The 21,273-nt window shown below is 41.8% G+C and overlaps 1 protein-coding gene and 1 long non-coding RNA gene across 5 annotated transcripts in view; one reads left to right on the top strand and one right to left on the bottom strand.

The window, feature by feature from the left end:
* The window catches only part of BTBD10 (BTB domain containing 10), a 28,473-nt gene extending 19,625 nt beyond the window's left edge, over nucleotides 1-8,848 (bottom strand). For 2 of the 4 annotated variants that reach the window (XM_075188453.1, XM_075188456.1), the window contains exons 1-2: nucleotides 8,722-8,848; nucleotides 1,621-1,767 (exon numbers count right to left, since the gene is read on the bottom strand). In XM_075188453.1, the coding sequence (XP_075044554.1) occupies nucleotides 1,621-1,721 (101 nt within the window). In that variant the 5' untranslated portion in view covers nucleotides 1,722-1,767; nucleotides 8,722-8,848. Of the gene's footprint in view, nucleotides 1-1,620; nucleotides 1,768-8,614; nucleotides 8,632-8,721 lie in introns of those variants that run through there. The other 2 variants (XM_075188454.1, XM_075188457.1) reach the window with 2 other exon arrangements.
* An 8-nt stretch (nucleotides 8,849-8,856) lies between these two features.
* Nucleotides 8,857-20,724, top strand: LOC142104025 (uncharacterized). Its single transcript, XR_012679495.1, has 4 exons — nucleotides 8,857-9,008; nucleotides 10,574-10,658; nucleotides 19,364-19,634; nucleotides 19,738-20,724. It is a non-coding gene; the product is annotated as an uncharacterized LOC142104025 (long non-coding RNA).
* Nucleotides 20,725-21,273: the final 549 nt, after the last annotated feature.

Raw genomic sequence — 21,273 nt, 5'->3', positions numbered from 1 at the left:
ATTACAGCTAACCAGTGTTACAGAAATAACCGTAGTTCCACCCGGTGGGGTGTAGACTTTCATGCAATACATCCAGAGCAGGGAACTATGCCCAGAATTGAAGTATTTATAATAAGTGAAAGGTTAAAACATAGATTTGTAACATTGATAAAAGAACGCTGTCTATTGCAGCTGCCAGATAATTAAGTAATTAATTGAGGGCATGTATAAAAGAAGAAAACGATCCAAAAATGTTTTTTTCTCTGAAGAAATCACTTCTATGTGATGAAACGCGTCAGGAAAAAAGGGAGTAAATTATCCTTTATCATCACGAGGATCTTTGCAACCAATATCTACTCAGTCTGCCCCCTGGGTTCACCCTGAACGTGAAAGCCATTATAGCACTGTCGGCAGAGACAGTTCACAGCACAATCAGCGCATAGCACGAAAACGGAGGGGGAGACAACAAGCTGAAAGCCGATAGGAACTGATTATGTGAAGCGGACAGCGATTGTTTAGAAGTGTCCCACAAACCAGGAGAGTGCAGTCTCAACAAACGGAATTTATATGCATCTGAAATCTTTATACACTGCTAACCTGTGGCTATGGTTATTAGAGATCATTGTGTCTCGTGTACACACTGACAGTTTGTTGGAATTATAACTCGGGTTCTGAGGGCACGCTGTTCATTTGCTCGGTCAATTATTTTACATGTATACATAACTCAATATTTTTGATTGTTGTGATGGGGCTACATAATCAGTAAAGCTATTGGACATGAGGATTGCTTTATGTGATCAAGGGCAAATCAGGGGCATGATGGACTGATTGATATATTGAATGCAGGACGCTGTGGACAGTAGGATACAACAACACAGAAAAAAACGTTGTGGGGTGTGATGAACATTAGTCCCCAGTGACAGACTGAGTTTTTGAAAGGAAAATATTAAATGTGATTTTTTTTTATCTTTAATATAATACCCAATCTACATTTGGATAGAGTTAATTGTGTCTAGATCAGTGCACTGATCATAATGTGTGTGCATTCATTTTATCAACTATTTAGTGTTCCTGGTGTTTCATATTTTATTTAGAACATAAAATTATTTCATTCATTTTATATAGTTTCACAAACTCATATTTGGTCAGCAGTGTTTTCTATCAAATTTTTTTGCTCAAGAACACACAGGTTCTCTACAGCTGCAGGGACTGAACAAACAGCCTTCCATGAGTCATTGCAGCACATAGTCTCAGCGCCAAAAAGTATCTTGCTTTTTTTCTTTATAACTATGCTCAGAGTGTCCCCGGCAATTGGTCTTGAGCACAGAACATTAAGCATGAATACATTGCACAGGTTACACATTACAGTAAGCAGGACCTGCAAATACCAGGAATGTCATTTTATCAGCATGCCAGTCCCACGCCACAGTAAATCATTTACAGTCACCTACAAGAAGCAGGTTAGAGCAATATGACATTTTAGTGAGACCGGATATGTTGCACCAAACAATGCAGAAATAACAATTAAGTAGATTAAAGATGAATGAAAACGGAGCAATCAGTCATCATACCAGACTTCAAACACCCACTCACTATACCTAAGAGGAAATGATGTGGTGCAGCCAGCTTTGTGGTACCTACCTTGAGTGTTTGTACAGTTTACGAGGTCTATTACACAATTTCCGATCCCAGTTCTCTGGATCGCTGGAGTTACTGTCATAAGGATGAGGCCGTCCTGCCATGCCACTCCCAGCTTCCTCACACTACTCTTCCGCAAGCACACATGACCTATATAACACAGCAGTATTGATCATAATACAACAGGTCATGCAGAATGAAAGCAAGCGCACTGTTAGTAATACTATACTAGCGACCTGCGCTAAACCCACCCACCCCCTAAACTCATCCATTTACCTGTAAATCAATAGTCATTTTGCAAAACAAAAAAAATACACATTAGTACACTGCAGGGAAGAAATTAGAGTTAGAACAAAAAAAAAATAATAATAATAATAATAATAATGCTTGTATATAGCTAAATGTGTTATGTCATGGCAGACGTCCATAAAAAAAGATTTTTGGAGGATGTAGCCCAACAATAAAGAAACTAGTGACATCGCTGAAGCACTAACTTACTGTTAATATAGGTTCAACCCACAAAACATCTGACTCCATTGTTTATAGAAGAGAGCACGCCAAGTATAACATTTAATTTTGTTATATTCTTCCCTCACCTACAATCCCAAAACGTGTTGATCACTTATAGTTCTGCTAAATAGTCATTTTCTGCAAATAATTATGAAACAAAATGCATCCCCTTTATTAAGTATATAGCATATCTTGTTTTGTACACTACCCTCTAAACTGATGTTTGACACGTGATATTATGCAGCCTAGTGAGGTAATCTTATATATAGAGAAATATCGAATGCTCCTGTAAAACATACAGTGTGACTTGAGGTCAGGAACCATTGCAAAAGGAAGAGATTATCACAGCCGCACAGCCTTGTAAACAAGCCTCATCAAACGCTCACGTTTCACACTGGCTCACTGATTAACCGGTTTTCTGGAACATCAGCATGTACTCTTAAACCCCACCCACAAGTTTATTTTTAAATTAAGCAACAGCCCAATCAAGTGACACCCTGAGGATGAGAGGAAATGAAATGAATCATTCATAAAATATGGGCAAATCACTTAAATGCAGCAGTCAGTGCAGAATTTTAGGTATAAAGTAATCTTCACTGTTTAGATGCCAGGGTTACATTGTAACAATTTAATAACTATGCCCGCTTATTACTCTGCTGGTTAGAGCTTACCACATTAATTTGGCATGGACAATTTTCCATTTTTAAGCATGGAGAAAAAGCTTTTGCAACAATAAACAAATTACCAAATGTGGAAACTCTCAGACCATGTGAAACAGCAATACTCATAGAAACCTTGAAACAAGCCAAGCAACGTTACTGATGTCAGGATGAAGGGCAAGATGGACAAATTCTTTAAACACTCATCTGTTTTTCAACATCAGCATATTCCCAAACCCAAGAGCCTGTGAATAGCTGCCCTTCCTGAAATTAGGCTCAGCACACAAAAGTTAGCTACAATTTCCTGTGTGTTGTGTTCACAACAAAGCACAGACAGATCTTCCAAAAATGGTTACTTATCCCTTTGTTAAAGGAACAGATACAGGAGTAGGCTGTTTTTCTCTGTGTTTTACTGCCTTTTGAAGACTTTTCACCCCACTTACAGAACAGTAGCTACAAAGCTTTCAAATTATTCAATGCTGTTATCTTAAAAGACAATTCCACCCAATTTTAAAAACGAATGTCGATCAAACACGGCATAATCCTGCCATACTGTCTAAGCATTATGAGCAGTCAAATTTGGCCACACATGCAAGTAACCAAACTGAACAAGATCTGGCTGTTTGAGTGCAGTCATCTTTCGACCACACAGGCACCAGTGACGCCGGAAGAGATCTGGCTGCGCTACTTAAGCGCCACAGACGTCTTTGTCTGACTACATTTACCAGGATATCTGATAATGATCTGATTGACAGATCAGATTATCATCAGGCATGGGGGTCACTTTGAGTTATAGACTGTCATGTGTGATGTATCTAGCATGGGTGTACAGGTTAGGACAGGTCACATGTCTTTACTATTCTCAAACCTTTAGAGGTGTCACGTGACACACTGGGTCGGAAGAATCAGAAGTGACATTTTGTTGTTTAAAAAAATCTAACCTAATTCCAACGAAAACTTGGTTTTAGGTACAAATAATCTGTAGAACTGCATTAACATTTTTCCTAAGTTGGCCTCTTTCCTGTGCCTGCTACATGCAGCTTTGTTTTTTTTCTAGGGATCGACTGGTTATGTAATACAGAGCAGGCAAATAAAGACCACCATCTTTAAAATCCCTTGGCAGACGCTGGTGATTGGTTTTCAGCTAAAGTCGGCAGAGAAACAGAAGAAACTTCTGTTCCCATAACAGTAGGGGTTTAATACAACGAATGCCCCATGGACTGTTTACCTGCTTTATAGTTGCTATTCTTTAAATTTACCTTTGAAGAGTTCACATTAAGTTAGATCCTACTTAAAGCCAATATTTATAACTAATATTTGTATGTCATGTTTATGAGTTATTTGTTTATTGAAAAGATTTGTCTTTGATCCATTTGTGGATTTCTTGCTGTTTGAGGACAGCTTATTTGGATTGAAAATATCTAAATTTTATTGAAACATTTGTGATATTAATTTTCTCCAGACTAGTTCTGTACAGCTACATTGGGGTTATTTATGCTTAATATATTTTAATTTAATAAAATTGATATAATTATCTAATAGCACTCTCTTTTTTTTATATATATATATATATATATATATATATATATATATATATATATATATATATATATGCTAGCTTTAATAGTAACCTAACTTTTTTTTTTTTTTAAGACATAATTTTTACATGTAAATACTCCCTCCATTCATGTTAGCCACATAAATCAGCCATACAACTATTACGAAAAATAATTTTGATGCAAAGTCCCCTTAAAAGCACAAACTAAAAAACAATTGTGATGACCTCCACACAGGTCCGCATCTGAAGATTATATAATAGGTACAAGCTTTTACATAGGATATTGTGTAATGTGAGAGATGAACATCTATTGCTAGTGGCTATTTACGTAGATGCTAGCAGAACGTCAGGAAGTGCCAGTGGTTTTGCAGAGGCCTAAACGGGACCAATCCAGTGGATTTTGCTTAAACTAGGCAGAGGACAAAAACTCATTTAGTAGAAGACTAAAGAAATGATCTGGGAGCCATGCATAGACCTGGGGAATGAATATCATATGTTTCTACATTTTACCTTAAACTGCATTTTTTCTAGCAAGTATTGTATATGTATAAAACTAAATAAATAGAAGTGGATGAGGGACAATGCCCTAATAAAGTTCAGCATAAACGCAACAGCTTTTAATCTTTTAGAATGAACAATTGGCTTTATATACTATTAAATAAATGTTAAAATTACATATTGTGGTCGCATTTTTGTGAAAACCAATCACATAACACAGACGCATGATTAGAATTCACCTGCTTCAAAGTACTTTAGTTTGACCACTTTGTAGACTAAACTTATCCATCATTCCCTATCGTATTATTGGACAATTCAGATACCTACATTTGATCGTACTCAATGTCTTCACAAACATGTTTGAATTTTCTAACAATCTGATTATAAACAAAAGATGCAGAACAGATTTTTAAGTGTACGGACAGCTTAACAGACACAGCAGCTATAGTTACAGTAAAGTATGGATGGTCCTTGATTACACAGATTCTGGAATATAAACAAATCACAAACAGAAGAGGGAGTACACATTATCTATATTTGCACTGTACTCGACACACAGAATTATTATGTAGGTCACATGGCTTTATAGCCTAAATTTAGGTACATGCACCAGTATGACCCTGGCTGAGACAGATCCTATACAGATTTATAATCCAAATCCACTCTGATCTTACCGGTTTTGCAAATCACAGCATAAACGACAAGAATAGCTAATAACGCTGGCATATTAACCTACAAGAAGTGGACCTGTCACCAGGAGGGAATGGTGTTTTAGTGGGACCTGGGCTGTTAAGAGACAGCACAGTTTGTGTATCATGTAAAGGGCTAGAAACCAAATTATTTGGTTCCTGCCCCTTTGATTGCTAGCACACTGTATTTAAAGTGAACACATTGTACTGAATATAACAGTGCAAAGCACTGTTTTCAGGGCTGGGGAATGTCAGGTAACCAAGTGGCATCTTCAGGAATTTCCAAAGTGGTGGGTACCCCAATGATAGTGATGGGGAGGTCCAGACTGGATCATCCCTGCAACTAAAACTACTAGCATAAGATATAATAACTTTAGTGTGCAGGGGGTAGATAACAGGCCCTACCATTACTGTATGGGGCCACAAAAGAAGAAAAAAATAAATTTATAAGCAATAATGAATAAACACATTTCCCTCCCAAGCTTGACAAGACCACAACATGCTTTTTGTGACACACATGGAAAACAATTGCACATGCCCTTCCATGGCCCTACAGCTCCCCTTTCTTCCTATCTTAGAAATAAGGCACATACTAAAGTCCACCTTTGTTCCTGGATTCTAGAACTACATCAGATATTATATAAAGACCATCTGGTTATATCAGAAAGCGCAAACACAGCTTCTGCCCAAACAATCCTGCCAGAGCACCCTCCTCACACAGCTCCTGCATCCACAATAATGACATAAACCCCCACACACACACTATACTGACATGACCCCACAATAATGACATGCCCCTATACAAACAGAGCACATGTACCCCAAATCCTGTCAGACCTCCCTCACACATAGCTTCTGCCCCAACAATCCTATTAGACCCCCCTTCTCCTGTCCCCCACAATCCTGTCAATCCCCCCCATACAGTCCCGCACCACCACAAAATCCTTAATTCACACAATCCAGTCAGGCACCCCACACAGCCCCCATAATTCTGTCAGACACCCCACACAATCCTGTCAGACACCCCACACAATCCTGTCAGACACCCCACACAGCTCCTGACCCCACACAGTCCTGTCAGACACCCCCCACAGCCCCTGGCCCCCACAATCCTGTCAGACACCCCACACAGCCCCTGACCCCCACAATCCTGTCAGACACCCCACACAGCCCCCACAATCCTGTCAGACACCCCACACAGCCCCTGACCCCCACACAGTCCTGTCAGACACCCCACACTATCCTGTCCCCACACAGTCCTGTCAGACACCCCACACAATCCTGTCAGACACCCTACACAATCCTGTCAGACACCCTACACAATCCTGTCAGACACCCTACACAATCCTGTCAGACACCCCACACAGCTCCTGACCCCACACAGTCCTGTCAGACACCCCACACAGCTCCTGACCCCACACAGTCCTGTCAGACACCCCACACAGCTCCTGACCCCACACAGTCCTGTCAGACACCCCACACAATCCTGTCAGACACCCCACACAGCTCCTGACCCCACACAGCCCCTGACCCACACAGTCCTGTCAGACTCCCCACACAGCTCCTGACCCCCCACAATCCTGTCAGACACCCCACACAATCCTGTCAGACACCCCACACAATCCTGTCAGACACCCCACACAATCCTGTCAGACACCCCACACAGCTCCTGACCCCACACAGTCCTGTCAGACACCCCACACAGCTCCTGACCCCACACAGTCCTGTCAGACACCCCACACAGCTCCTGACCCCACACAATCCTGTCAGACACCCCACACAGCTCCTGACCCCACACAGTCCTGTCAGACACCCCACACAGCTCCTGACCCCACACAGTCCTGTCAGACACCCCACACAGTCCTGTCAGACACCCCACACAGCTCCTGACCCCACACAGTCCTGTCAGACACCCCACAATCCTGTCAGACACCCCACACAGTCCTGTCAGACACCCCACACAGTCCTGTCAGACACCCCACACAGTCCTGTCAGACACCCCACACAGTCCTGTCAGACACCCCACACAGTCCTGTCAGACACCCCACACAGTCCTGTCAGACACCCCACACAGTCCTGTCAGACACCCCACACAGTCCTGTCAGACACCCCACACAGTCCTGTCAGACACCCCACACAGTCCTGTCAGACACCCCACACAGTCCTGTCAGACACCCCACACAGCTCCTGACCCCACACAGTCCTGTCAGACACCCCCCACAGCCCCTGGCCCCCACAATCCTGTCAGACACCCCACACAGCCCCTGACCCCCACAATCCTGTCAGACACCCCACACAGCCCCTGACCCCCACACAGTCCTGTCAGACACCCCACACTATCCTGTCCCCACACAGTCCTGTCAGACACCCCACACTATCCTGTCCCCACACAGTCCTGTCAGACACCCCACACAGTCCTGTCAGACACCCCACACAGTCCTGTCAGACACCCCACACAGTCCTGTCAGACACCCCACACAATCCTGTCAGACACCCCACACAATCCTGTCAGACACCCCACACAATCCTGTCAGACACCCCACACAATCCTGTCAAACACCCCACACAATCCTGTCAGACACCCCACACAATCCTGTCAGACACTCCACACAGCTCCTGACCCCACACAGTCCTGTCAGACACCCCCACACAGCTCCTGACCCCACACAGTCCTGTCAGACACCCCACACAGCTCCTGACCCCACACAGTCCTGTCAGACACCCCACACAGCTCCTGACCCCCACAATCCTGTCAGACACCCCACACAGCCCCTGACCCCCACAATCCTGTCAGACACCCCACACAGCTCCTGACCCACACAGTCCTGTCAGACACCCCACACAGCTCCTGACCCCACACAATCCTGTCAGACACTCCACACAGCTCCTAACCCCACACAGTCCTGTCAGACACCCCACACAGCCCCTGACCCCCACAATCCTGTCAGACACGCCACACAGCCCCTGATCCCCACAATCCTGTCAGACACGCCACACAGCTCCTGACCCACACAGTCCTGTCAGACTCCCCACACAGCTCCTGACCCCCCACAATCCTGTCAGACACCCCCTCCTGTACTCACATCTCCCTCCAACCAAGCCAGACAACACCGCAGCGATGCAGTCACGTCACAGAACCCTCCCTAACCGGCCGTGCCCGACAGACGGAAGAACAGCCCACCACACTCACCTTCTGTCCGCCCTACACTTCCATGGAGCCACTTCCTCCGGGCGCCGACACACAAATACCGCTGAAGAGCCTCAATGCGTCACTGCACACACACTAAGCGGAAAATCTCGCGAGACTTCCGCCATGTCCTACATGGACTACGTGTCGTCTCGCGATACCTGGAGACTGGTCCTGTGAGGCTACCGGGACTGTCGCGAGAGCAGGCCGCCTCCCCCGCTGACGTCACGCGTTTAGTGACAGTTACTGTTCTTTGGATCTTCAGTGGGCAAGATGCTTCCGCCAATCAGGTGCGGGCCTGCGTGTGACGTCATTCAGTGCTCACTGTATATTATATTATTATAATATTGCCAGCTATGCCTATATTATAATCTTCTTTTATACAATAATACTGCATTTCTTTTACCTCACCAGAAATGGTGCTTATGTTTACAAAGCAGTGTTCAGTAAATATTATTATGTAGCTGGATGGCAGGAAAGAAAGGTATTGGGTGGACCTGGGATACATTATGCATCCCTGGAGCTGCAATAGGACATATAGTAATATGCGTTGCCCAGAACAGTGTTTACCAAACCCAGTCCTCAAGTACCCCTAGCAGTACATGTTTTCCATATCTCTTTGCTGGAGCACAGGTGTATTCATTACTGACTAACACATTGTGAAAGATCCACAGGTGGTATAATTATTTCACTTGTGACCTGGAAAACCTGCACTGTTAGGGGTACTTGAGGACTGGGTTTGGGAAACACTGGCTTAGGACAATTTACATTTCTTGTTTTCATTTGCATTTGTTCATGACGATATTTGGTCTGCATAGATTTTTGTCTTTTACAGGCATGACATTTGTGCTACTTTTTCGATGCATTGAATTTACCGCACCAAGCAATACGGAATATGTTGGCGCTATATAAATAGATGATGATGATGATGGCCAGTGCCTATTTGGTTGTACAGTTTGACCTTTTGTCAAAAAAATAAATAAGCAAATATTTCCTGGGACACTTTGCTGCCTTTTCACACAGTGTGATCTTTTTTTCCCGTCACACGAGCAATTGGTGTCTGCAATGCACATCAGGTTTAAATCAGCACATCATTTATTCATGCACGCCTTCTGACATTTATAGAGGCAAAAGGGGAACAAAATAAGCCCCACCCGTTATCTGCACATTGTATACCCTCAATCCACACAAAGCCTACCCAGTCCTTCCCACTCTGTGTTGTAGCGCTACGCACTACTGTGTCACCCCTGCCCCTTTCGAGGTCTACAAACCTGGACAGGTGGGAGGTATGTGTATATATCATACGTGCGTTATTACGGCCTCATCTCCCCATGCACACTGACACGATTGCTTCTCTGCTGTAATGATGCAAACCACGCCATCAAGGCCACTCGGCGAGACACGATGGAGTGATTCGCATCATCAAGGCCCCTTTATAATAAGGGGAGATGGAAACTTGGAGGGTGGCTTACTTTCCCAGGAGCACTCCCCAAAATCATCATTATCATTTATATAGCGCCAACATATTCCGTAGCGCTTTACAATTGGGGACAAACACAGTAAACTAATAAACAAACTGGGTAAAACAGACAAAGGTGAGAAGGCCCTGCTCACAAGCTTACAATCTATCTTAGGGAGTCTTGAGAATATTGCAGGAGAGTAGGCAAGAATGCTATTCTCTCTGCTTTACAGCACAGGGAGTGTGACCACCTCCAGCGCAATGAGGCCAAGCCCCCTTTTGCTGGTGGGAACAGACATGTTGGGAGGTATATGACATCCATATGCCCTTGTATGTACTTGTTCTGTTTTTATGTATGATTTGTTTAATGTACAATTTGCTGTACCCGCTCTCCAGTGCAAGACCTTGGATTCCAAAAGTGAAGAGTTGGAGTGACAGAGAGTGATTGCCTGTGTCAAACGCTGTCAATCAATTAGCATAGGTATGGCGTAGTGACCTCTGGATTCAGTAGTTCATTGGCTACTATAGTATGCACTGTTCCTGTGCTGACTAGAAACCATATTCAGATGTGAAGGTTCTAGTAGGGGGTTAGAGGAGTGATCCAAATCACCATGCAGTAGTTTGGATGAGCAGGCGAGTGGTGAGACTGGACAATGGCTGAAGACGAACAAAGGGTCCAGTGAGGGTTTTTGATGATGGTGTGTTTAAAATAAGGAAGCCGCCGGTGGGAAGATATAAGTTAAAGAGAGATGTGGTGGTGAATACAGGGTTAAGAGAATGTTTTCTTCTTAGAACACACTGTTTATTATGAATAGAGAGAATGTTTCTTCAATACCACTTAAGCAAACCTATTACACCTTACCCTCTACTCTGGATTATCGAACCGTGTATTGTTCTATTGTGTAAGGCTCATGTAAGTTTGCGTACAAATATGTAAAATATTTATACTGTTTGTTGGTAAATAATTCAGCAAACAGTACATTTTACTTTATATTCAGGGTCAGGCTAAATAACCAGAAACCTTACATTATACACATAGTTCTATCATGTAATGCTTTTATGATCTTGTTATATAAATAATCATAAACCGCGCTTTATGCATCTGTTATTCTGTTGTGTAATGTTTATGTGTTTGTTGTATAAACAACTAGGAACCTTGATGCATTTTCCTTGACGTCTTTGCGTATTATGTTTGGTCTAAATAATTTTGCTGCATCAATAGGGGTTAGGACTAAATGAAATACTTGTCAAAAGTGTCAAGACCTCTGTATAAGGTGCCGGAGCTTCCTGATGACCATTTGTACCGCTGATTATTGACTGTCTCTCGAAGCTAAGTATATACAAAGTTATTATTTAGTTAACTTGTGGTGGTCTCCTTGAGTTACTGGAATTTCTTTAACTTACAAAAGTCCTGTTTGTGACAGATGTTAACACAATATAAATGTTGAGAAGAGGGGGGGGTGAAATTAGATGAAATGGGATCAAGAAAAGAGGTAGAGATAGTAAGATAGGATTTGCAGAGGAAAGAGGAGACAGATTAATCGTGGAACTCTGTGGAAGTGAGAGAAAGGATATATGTTTGTTGTGCACAGTTAAGAGAACCTATACAATGAAACCTATATATAAAAGGCATGTTTATAGTATATGGAAGTTTCATTAGAATTGTTTTTCCTCCAACATTATTCAGCGACTCCAAAGCACTTTTTTGTATTTTTGTTTGTGTGCCAGATTTACCAGTACCACATGGACAAACTTATAGCCGATTTTCTAAATGTAGGGTTCTTTGTGATATTTTATTGTTTGATGTCAATGTTGCATGCTGGTTTGCACCAGCCCTAATTGTTTAGGCAGTATAATTTGGAATATAGGGTTTTTTAATCATATCATTACATAATCGATTGTTCATAAATGAATCATTGACCATTGCTTTTTGGACACAGGGCTATTAAATTGTGTATTGAAAGTAGAGATGGGCGGGTCCGGTTCTCCGAGAACCGAACCCACCCGAACTTTGGGTATCCGAGTACCGAGCTGAGCAGCTCGGTACTCTCCCGCCCATTCCGAATCCAAATCGAGGCCGAACGTCATTGTGCTGTCGTCGGATCTCGGGGCTCGGTTCTCGCGATACTTCAACTTTATAAATACACGCCTCCACAGCAATCCATCGCCATTTGACAGAGGGAGAGAGCAGGGTGTAGTCATAGGCTAATTAGAGCAGGGACAGAGAATACAATATTGTTCTTGCAATTGCTCTAACCAAAATCGCTAGTGCAGAGAGGAGGATAGAGGTTTATTATTTTTTCTTCATATTTGGCACTCCCCAGCGCTTTTGGGGTGTCCCCCATAATTGTGCATAAATATTTCTGGCTGTCAAAAGTCATATCTGTCAGCAGTATCTACTAAATAATTTTTAGCACTCCTCAGTGCTTTTGGGGTGTCCTCCCTAATTGTGCATTAATATTTCTGGCTGTCAAAAGTCATATCTGTCAGCAGTATCTACTAAATAATTTTTAGCACTCCTCAGTGCTTTTGGGGTGTCCTCCCTAATTGTGCATTAATATTTCTGGCTGTCAAAAGTCATATCTGTCAGCAGTATCTACTAAATAATTTTTAGCACTCCTCAGTGCTTTTGGGGTGTCCTCCCTAATTGTGCATTAATATTTCTGTCTGTCAAAAGTCATATCTGTCAGCAGTATCTACTAAATAATTTTTAGCACTCCTCAGTGCTTTTGGGGTGTCCTCCCTAATTGTGCATTAATATTTCTGGCTGTCAAAAGTCATATCTGTCAGCAGTATCTACTAAATAATTTTTAGCACTCCTCAGTGCTTTTGGGGTGTCCTCCCTAATTGTGCATTAATATTTCTGGCTGTCAAAAGTCATATCTGTCAGCAGTATCTACTAAATAATTTTTAGCACTCCTCAGTGCTTTTGGGGTGTCCTCCCTAATTGTGCATTAATATTTCTGGCTGTCAAAAGTCATATCTGTCAGCAGTATCTACTAAATAATTTTTAGCACTCCTCAGTGCTTTTGGGGTGTCCTCCCTAATTGTGCATTAATATTTCTGGCTGTCAAAAGTCATATCTGTCAGCAGTATCTACTAAATAATTTTTAGCACTCCTCAGTGCTTTTGGGGTGTCCTCCCTAATTGTGCATTAATATTTCTGGCTGTCAAAAGTCATATCTGTCAGCAGTATCTACTAAATAATTTTTAGCACTCCTCAGTGCTTTTGGGGTGTCCTCCCTAATTGTGCATTAATATTTCTGGCTGTCAAAAGTCATAACTGTCAGCAGTATCTACTAAATAATTTTTAGCACTCCCCAGTGGTTTGCGCTCAGAATGGATTCAAAGCAGTCCACATATGATCTGAATGAGCAACCAGGTTCTGTCACCAGTCCTGATGTTAGTGTTCCCAGTACGTCATCTGGCCAAGGCGATGTCAAACAACAGAGTGTTTTCAAATTAGTGCAAAAAACAAAAACCAAAAAAAAATTTACTGTATTGAAGCGAAAAAGAAGTGTAACTGAGCAAAAGTTAAGTGACGATAAAAAAAAAAATTTGCAAGCATGCCATTCTACACACGCAGTGGCAAAGAGAGAATGAGGCCTTCACCTTTGGCTATTAGTGGCAGATCCCAAAAAGTTACCCAGCCTACAATTGGTGCACAACTACTGTTACGCGTAAAAGCCGAGCTGCAAGATAACAGTGAGGCATTACAGGAGAATATTTGCTCTGATTCACAAATGACAACAATCCCTGTGGAGAGTCCATCCAACAGTGGGATGTCTAATCGTGAGCATTCTGCTGATGTGTGCCTTAATAGCCCGAGTGTAGCCGGTGATACCCAAATTGAGGATGCCACTTTGGAATTAGAAGAGGATGAGGGGGAGATTTGTGTAGGCGACGAGGGCGCTAATGAGAATGTTGATGAGGATGAGGTTGTTTGTGTAAGTCCTGCACCAGTGGCAGCAGTTCTGGCACGTGACAAGAAAAAGGCCATTGTCATGCCTGGGCATAAAACAAAAAAATCCACTTCCTATGTGTGGAATTATTTCTACCCAAATCCAGACAACAATTGTATAGCCATTTGTAGTGTATGTGAAGCCACAGTCAGTCGAGGGAGGGACCTTAACCATCTTGGAACCTCGTCTATGTTACGCCATTTAACGAGAGTTCATGGCAAAGTGTTGGGAAAAGCTGAAAGTTCTTCCCAAAAGAATACAAGCACTCCCTCATCAGCTAAGACCCTTCGCTCACCGACATACCGACGGCTACAAAATACACCCACCACACCATCCTCATCAATATCCTCAGTAGCGCTCGGAGTTAGCCCGGCATCCCACTTAAGGCAGGATGACTCCGGCACTATTATTGATTCCTCTGAAGAAAGCGTTAGTCCTGCTGCTGCTGTTGCTGCTGCTGGGGGTGAATCGTCATCCCAGAGGCAGGTTAATAAAATGAGCAGTCCTACATTTCAGCAATTAACTGTGAAACAATCATTTGCGAGGTGAAGCAAATATGACAGCAGTCACCCAGTCGCCAAGCGAATCACAGACGCCATGGCTGCAATGTTAGTGTTAGATCTGCGTCCAATCTCCACAATAAACGCAGCTGGTTTTTCACAGTTAATTGAGGTTTTGTGTCCGCGTTACAGAATTCCATCGCGACACCATTTCTCCCGTAAAGCTATTCCACAACTATACCAAAAAGTGTGTAAAAATGTAGAGATTGCGCTGAAAAATGCCATTCTGCCCACTGTTCACTTAACCACAGATATGTGGACAAGTGGAAGTGGCCAAACCAAAGACTATATGACTGTGACAGCCCACTGGGTTGGTCATTCACCTTCACCAGCAGGAACAGCAGCAGCATGTACACCACTACGTAACATTTGTCACAGGCAGGCCACTCTTTGTATCACCGGCTTCACTAACAGGCATACGGCTGACAATTTGTTACGCAAACTGAGAGATGTGATTGATGCATGGCTTATACCACTCGGACTCTCCCCAGGGTATGTCATTTCAGATAACGCCAACAATATAGTGCGAGCATTACAGCTGGGTGATTTCCAACATATTCCCTGTTTTGCTCACACCATCAACTTGGTGGTGCAGAGCTTCCTACGAAATAACCGTGAGGTGCAGGAGATGCTTTCGGTGGCCCGTAAAATTTCAGGCCATTTCAGGCATTCAGCCACAGCATGTAGGAGATTACAGCAGCTCCAAGAGCAGTTTAACTTGCCCTGCCACCAACTTAAGCAAGAGGTGGTAACTCTGTGGAATTCCACCCTGTACATGCTTCAGAGGATGGAGGAACAGCGCAAAGCCATCCAAGCATATTGCACATGTCATGACATTGGGAAAGGAGGGGGATGTATTTCACTCTTGCACAGTGGGGAATCCTTTCAGTGCTGTGCAAGGTGCTGAAACCATTTGAAGTTGTGACATGTGAGGTCAGTGCAGACTCTGCTAGTTTGAGCCAAGTCATTCCTTTAATTAGACTATTGGAAAAGCAGCTTGAGAAAATGAAGGAGGAGCTGAAAGCAAGCAATTCAGCAAAGTATGTTGGCCTTGTCGATCAAGTACTTAATTCGCTTCACAATGATCCTCGAGTTATTAAGATCTTGAACTCGGATCAGTACGTTTTGGCCACTGTGCTTGATCCAAGGTTTAAAACCTACATTGAGTCTTTACTTGTAAATGAGCGAGATGTGAACTTTTGCAAGGAGCTATTGCTCAGCAAGTTGGCCGCTGAACTGGGCCTCGGCTTGACGACGTGTCCTCCTTCACTTTCTCAAGCTGTTGCTCGTAAAAAATTAAATTTCCAAAAAAGAAGCAGGGAAGACACAGGGGGCAGACCAGAACAATTTAACATCTGGGCTGGTTTGAAGGATTTTTCAAAAAAATGTGTCACTTTGCCCATAACTCCATCCAATATGAGTATAAACATGCAAAGGATGGTGGAGGATTACTTTCAAGAGGTAGTTGATATGGAAATGTCAGACAGTCCCTTTCCTTACTGGGAAGAAAAGCAGGCCATTTGGAAACCCATGTACAAACTTGCTTTGCAATACCTAAGCTGCCCACCCTCCAGTGTGTACTCTGAACGAGTGTTCAGCACAGCAGGGAACTTAGTCAGTCATCGCCGTAGAAGGTTACTTCCCAAAAATGTGGAGAAAATGATGTTTATAAAAATGAACTACATCTTCCACGAGGAAGGCCTTCACCATCCAAGACATCCAAGCACTGACTGTTCTCTAATGGCGGATTCAAGCGGCGATGAATTGATAGTCTGTGATGATGACGTACACACTGATGAGGGTGAGGATTAAGCTGAAGATGATGCCGATAACATCTTTTTAAAACTTTCTATGTAAGTGTAGGGTGCAATCTACCCCCAAAGAGGAAAGGGACTTGTGGCATTTCCATATCACATACCATCTTGAAAGGCTGCTGTTAGGGCAATTTATCCTTAAGGGTAGGGTGTCATAGACAGAGTGACCCTAAACTGGCTTTGTCCATTTTTCATAATATTGTACAGTCTATAATGGCTGAATTTTTGGGTATTTTATACAAGTGGAGGGGGGCCTAGAGAGACAGAAACCAAACTGGCTTTTTCCACGTCAATTAATATTGTACAGTCTATAATGGCTGACTTTTTTGGTATTTTATACAAGTGGAGGGGGGCCTAGAGAGACAGAGTGACCCCAAACTGTCTTTCTCCATGTCAATTCCCCAAACTGTCTTTCTCCATGTCAATTAATATTGTACAGTCTATAATGGCTGAATTTTTTAGTATTTTATACAAGTGGAGGGGGGCCTAGAGAGACAGAAAATAAACTGGCTTTCTCCATGTCAATTAATATTGTACAGTCTATAATGGCTGAATTTTTGGGTATTTTATACAAGTGGAGGGGGGCCTTGAGAGACAGAAACCAAACTGGCTTTTTCCATTTCTTTACATATTTAACTATAAGTGTAGGGTGTAATATACATTCAAAGACGATGGCTGCATTGCCAATATGCATAGATGGAGAGGAAGACAATCTGTTTTGTGTGTAGAATAGGCCTACCAACGAAGAATTAAACTGTTTTTTTAGATGATTTATTACCTCAACAATTAGATTACTTGTCTCTAAAACAGTTGGAGCACTAAATTGGGTTAATTTAGGCCCAAAAACATGGATTTTCCAAAAAAATAGCAAAACAAAACCAAACAAAACCAAAACCAAAACCAAAACACGCAATGGCGGTTTTGCAAAACCAAAACCAAAACACGACGGTAATCCAGATCCAAAACCGAATCCAAAACCAAAACACGGGGGTCAGTGACCATCTCTAATTGAAAGTGCCCCTTGCTGACCAGTTTGAAGTATTAAATTCAGTTGCACATATAGTATACTTTATTTAAATAGTGACTTTACTTGTTGATTAATGTGGGCAGTCTACAACAACACAGGTAAAGAATGGTTATACATCTAGCGGATGTAAGACATGCACTGCTGGACAGACCTCTTATTATGTGCATAGGAACTGTGAGTTTCTGGATGAAACAAGTTTATATTCCCTATATCCAGTTTCCATAAGAAATCACATTGACTAGTAATTGTTTGTTTCATTATTCATAGGCTCAGTTTTAATGTTTTATTTATTTATGCGCAGTGTTATCATCAGTCCAGCGGGGCCTCTATTAATAGGCTTAGCATATGAAGACCAGTATCGATCCTGTTTTCTCTGCTTGAACGAAGAGACAGTGAAGGGACAAAACTATATCATATGATCCAGGCTTAGCCAACTTTTGGTTCTCCAGGTGTTGTGAAACTACAAGCCCCAGCATGCTCTGCTAGCTGATAACCAGCGGATACCTAGCAGGGTATGCTGGGACTTGTAGTTCCACAAGAAAAAGTTGGCCAGGCTTGCTCTAATCGTTCTTCGCTAGTTATTGGCAAGGCCATAACGAAAACCATAGTGCTACTGGGTACAAAATCTTAGAAATCCTTTATCAAAACAATAAATAAATACAATGTGCCTCTATAGACCCCTCCATATGGGTTAGTTTAAAACAACATATCATTTGGGTGCATGTGCAGATTGCGTTCAATGCAATTAATGTTCTGCAGTGTTAGTTATTGCAAGGAGATATATCGTAAAAATTAATAAAAAAATGTAATGCAAATGTAATTGCCTCCCTCTAATTGATTTATTGTATGCTAATATAACTATGTATTGAAAATAACAAAAAAAGACGAATTATGGTATTAAAAAATTAAATACCACATCCTCTTTGTTTTCTTTGTAAACAGCAAGATTTGTACCTGTATAGCATGATTTTTCTAAGTCTAAGTCTTCCCTTTGCAGAATAAATCTGTGCTGGAGACTGGTATAGTTGACATTGCAGCTGGAACGCCTTTGCATTTAAAAACTCAAGCTGGTTCTCGAGAAAAGGGTCATCTGGTTTGGTCAGAGCCCTCCCTACATGTACATTGTAGTAGAGGAAGGAGGAGGGGGGATTGTGCTGTGAATGAGCATGCTGATAAACAGGGAATACCAAAGCTTCTCTACCTGCTATATAATATGTCATGTGACTGCTATTGTAGGCACATGGCACTTAGCAATCTGTAAATCATTAATTGTAGTTTGAAGACTAAAGGTATGGAAAAATAAACATCGACATGTATTTTCTTCCTGTAAACCAAAGTATTTAAACAAACACACATAATTTTACATGCGTTTGCAGTTGTAACAATTTTAATAAGCATAAATAATTTTTAAAAGCCATCTTTCCTATTTCATAGGTCTCTACCATTGTATTCCATTTAGTCCTGCATTTGCTGTATGCCTTCCCTCTGTATTTAATAATTACACATCGAAGTTCTGTTCTGGCATCTCAGGAACAGCGTTTACCATGTCAGCACTTGTGAAAGACTCATCTTGCATCCCGGAGCCAGTTCTGTCTGGAGACAATCACTGTAATCTCCAGAGACTAAAACCTGCAGTTACACAGTTTGCAATCCAGTAATATTCATGCCAACATTTAAAAATAATTCCAGGGTCAATTTGCTGCCTATTAGGTGCAACAAAGCATGTAATGTGCTGTGCCGTCCAGAAGATGAACCTTTGTGCATTATAATCCCCATTTCCATGACATAATCAACCATATGTTTTTCTCTTTTCACCTGTTTAGGGAAAGGATGCAGAAGTTGAAAGTCCTACCCCAACAACCCAATGTCTCATTGTCCCCATACAGACAGGACAAGAATGGAAAGGAACAAATTTATTTTTTTCTACTTTGGTCCCTTCCAGTCCATACCTTTAACCTCCAGACCAGTTGGCAGTTGATAAAGGTCATCCTTGGGTGATGAGAGGAGTCAAGGCCTGTTCCATGATGTTGGGTAGACGGTATTGTTATGTACATGTGTCCGGAATCTGCAGGGCCAGAAGCTATCCATGGCACAGTAAGTACTTTGGGGCTTGGTTGGCATGGGAGACAAGCAGTCACAGAGGTCTGATCTCTTCTCATTATTGTCTTCTCTCCCATTCTCCTTTTGTGTATTTTAGATAGATAAGAACACTGTACAGAAGACCAATTGTGCACATAGATTCCATTGTAGAAAATGTTCAGATGTTCAGATTCATACAAGAAACCGCTTTGCCATGCTTTGTACTGCATAGGTGGTCAACAAGGAGAACACTATGGCAGTTAAGAACTTTGCGCTTAGGGTGGAAGAGGAAATCTATAATACGTTCAGAACCATAAATAAGAATCTTTTGGTGGAAGTAGGTCTATCATCATCCAAAGAGGTTCCATGTGTACCAGGAAAGAACTCAGAGTCTGAGGAAGATTTAGAGGACCAAGTCACCATTAATATTGAAGGCACCAAGGATCTGATGTCCATCCAAGGTTAGATTTGTGGAGGACTCAAAGTAAGAGAGAAAAGGGTCATCCCTGATGATTTCATGATCATAAATATTCATTGAAAACCCCAGAAAAAAAGCTTTGTATACACAAAACTATACTCTTTTGAAGAAGTTGACTCTAAGGCATGGCTCTTATTTTCGAAAATTGATGTAAAAGACAAAACTCCTTTCTTGCCTTTAATGATGTAGGTACCCTGAAAAATCCTATAGATAGGAAAGAACACATTGGAAAACTACAGCAGTTATAAAACCAGGCGTAGCCAGATCTCTGAGAATATGGCAAAATTAGCTGAAGAGTCACCTGAGAGTAAACACCTAGGACCTGATTGATCAAAGCACGTATCTGCCGATTTTGAGCGTGCGCAAAATCACTCTGCGCAGGCCCAGAAATAGGAGATACGTCTGTGTATGCAGCCCTGTCCGCTTCATCTTTGAAAGCAAAGGACAGTTATTACAGACTACAATTTTGGGGAGTAAACGGTGTGGAGCTGGAGCTTTAAAAAAAAAATGTTCTTTTTACAAGTGCGAGAAAGGACATTTTTTTTAAAAGCTTCACTTTCGTTGTCTTTTCGTGACCAGCTGCCACTTTAGATGCACGGTTAAACATTTGTTTTTATACTATACATAGGTTCATACAAGTGTGTTGATAAATGTTAAATATAATTGTTTGAAACCTTTTGCATTTATCATTGTGTAAATTGTTATATAGTTCATTTATAGGTTTTAATAAACTGTTATTTTAGATAAATATGTTAATGTGGAATGGTAAATAGCGTTGCAATTAATACACTCGTTTTTGTCCATTTGCTTTTTATAAGGGATTGCTAAAACACTTAATGGAGCAGCTGAGTTACTATTCCTATCTATACTAATTAGTATTAAAATTTTACTAGCGCTAGATTAATGTTTGGTATGTTTTAGTTTGTCAATGCAGGCATTTGGCAATATGGGGACCCTGTGCAGTATCCTCATATAAAGTAGAATATATCCCCCTTTAAAAAAACATACAGAATGAACTGCTGCCCTCTAGTGGAAGATCTATACATTACTAACCTCTCTGTAAGGAACATGTTAACTGTTACTTTATTGAAGGCTATGACGAGTTCAAAGCTCTCTATTTACTAAACTGTGGGTTTGAAAAGTGAAGATATTGCCTATAGCAACCAATCAGATTGT

The sequence above is a fragment of the Mixophyes fleayi genome, chromosome 10 (genome assembly GCF_038048845.1).
Source record: "Mixophyes fleayi isolate aMixFle1 chromosome 10, aMixFle1.hap1, whole genome shotgun sequence".
In the NCBI taxonomy this organism is placed as follows: Eukaryota; Metazoa; Chordata; class Amphibia; order Anura; family Limnodynastidae; genus Mixophyes; species Mixophyes fleayi.
Note: the sequence above shows the minus strand (reverse complement) of the source record. Positions and strands in the feature narration are given on the sequence as shown.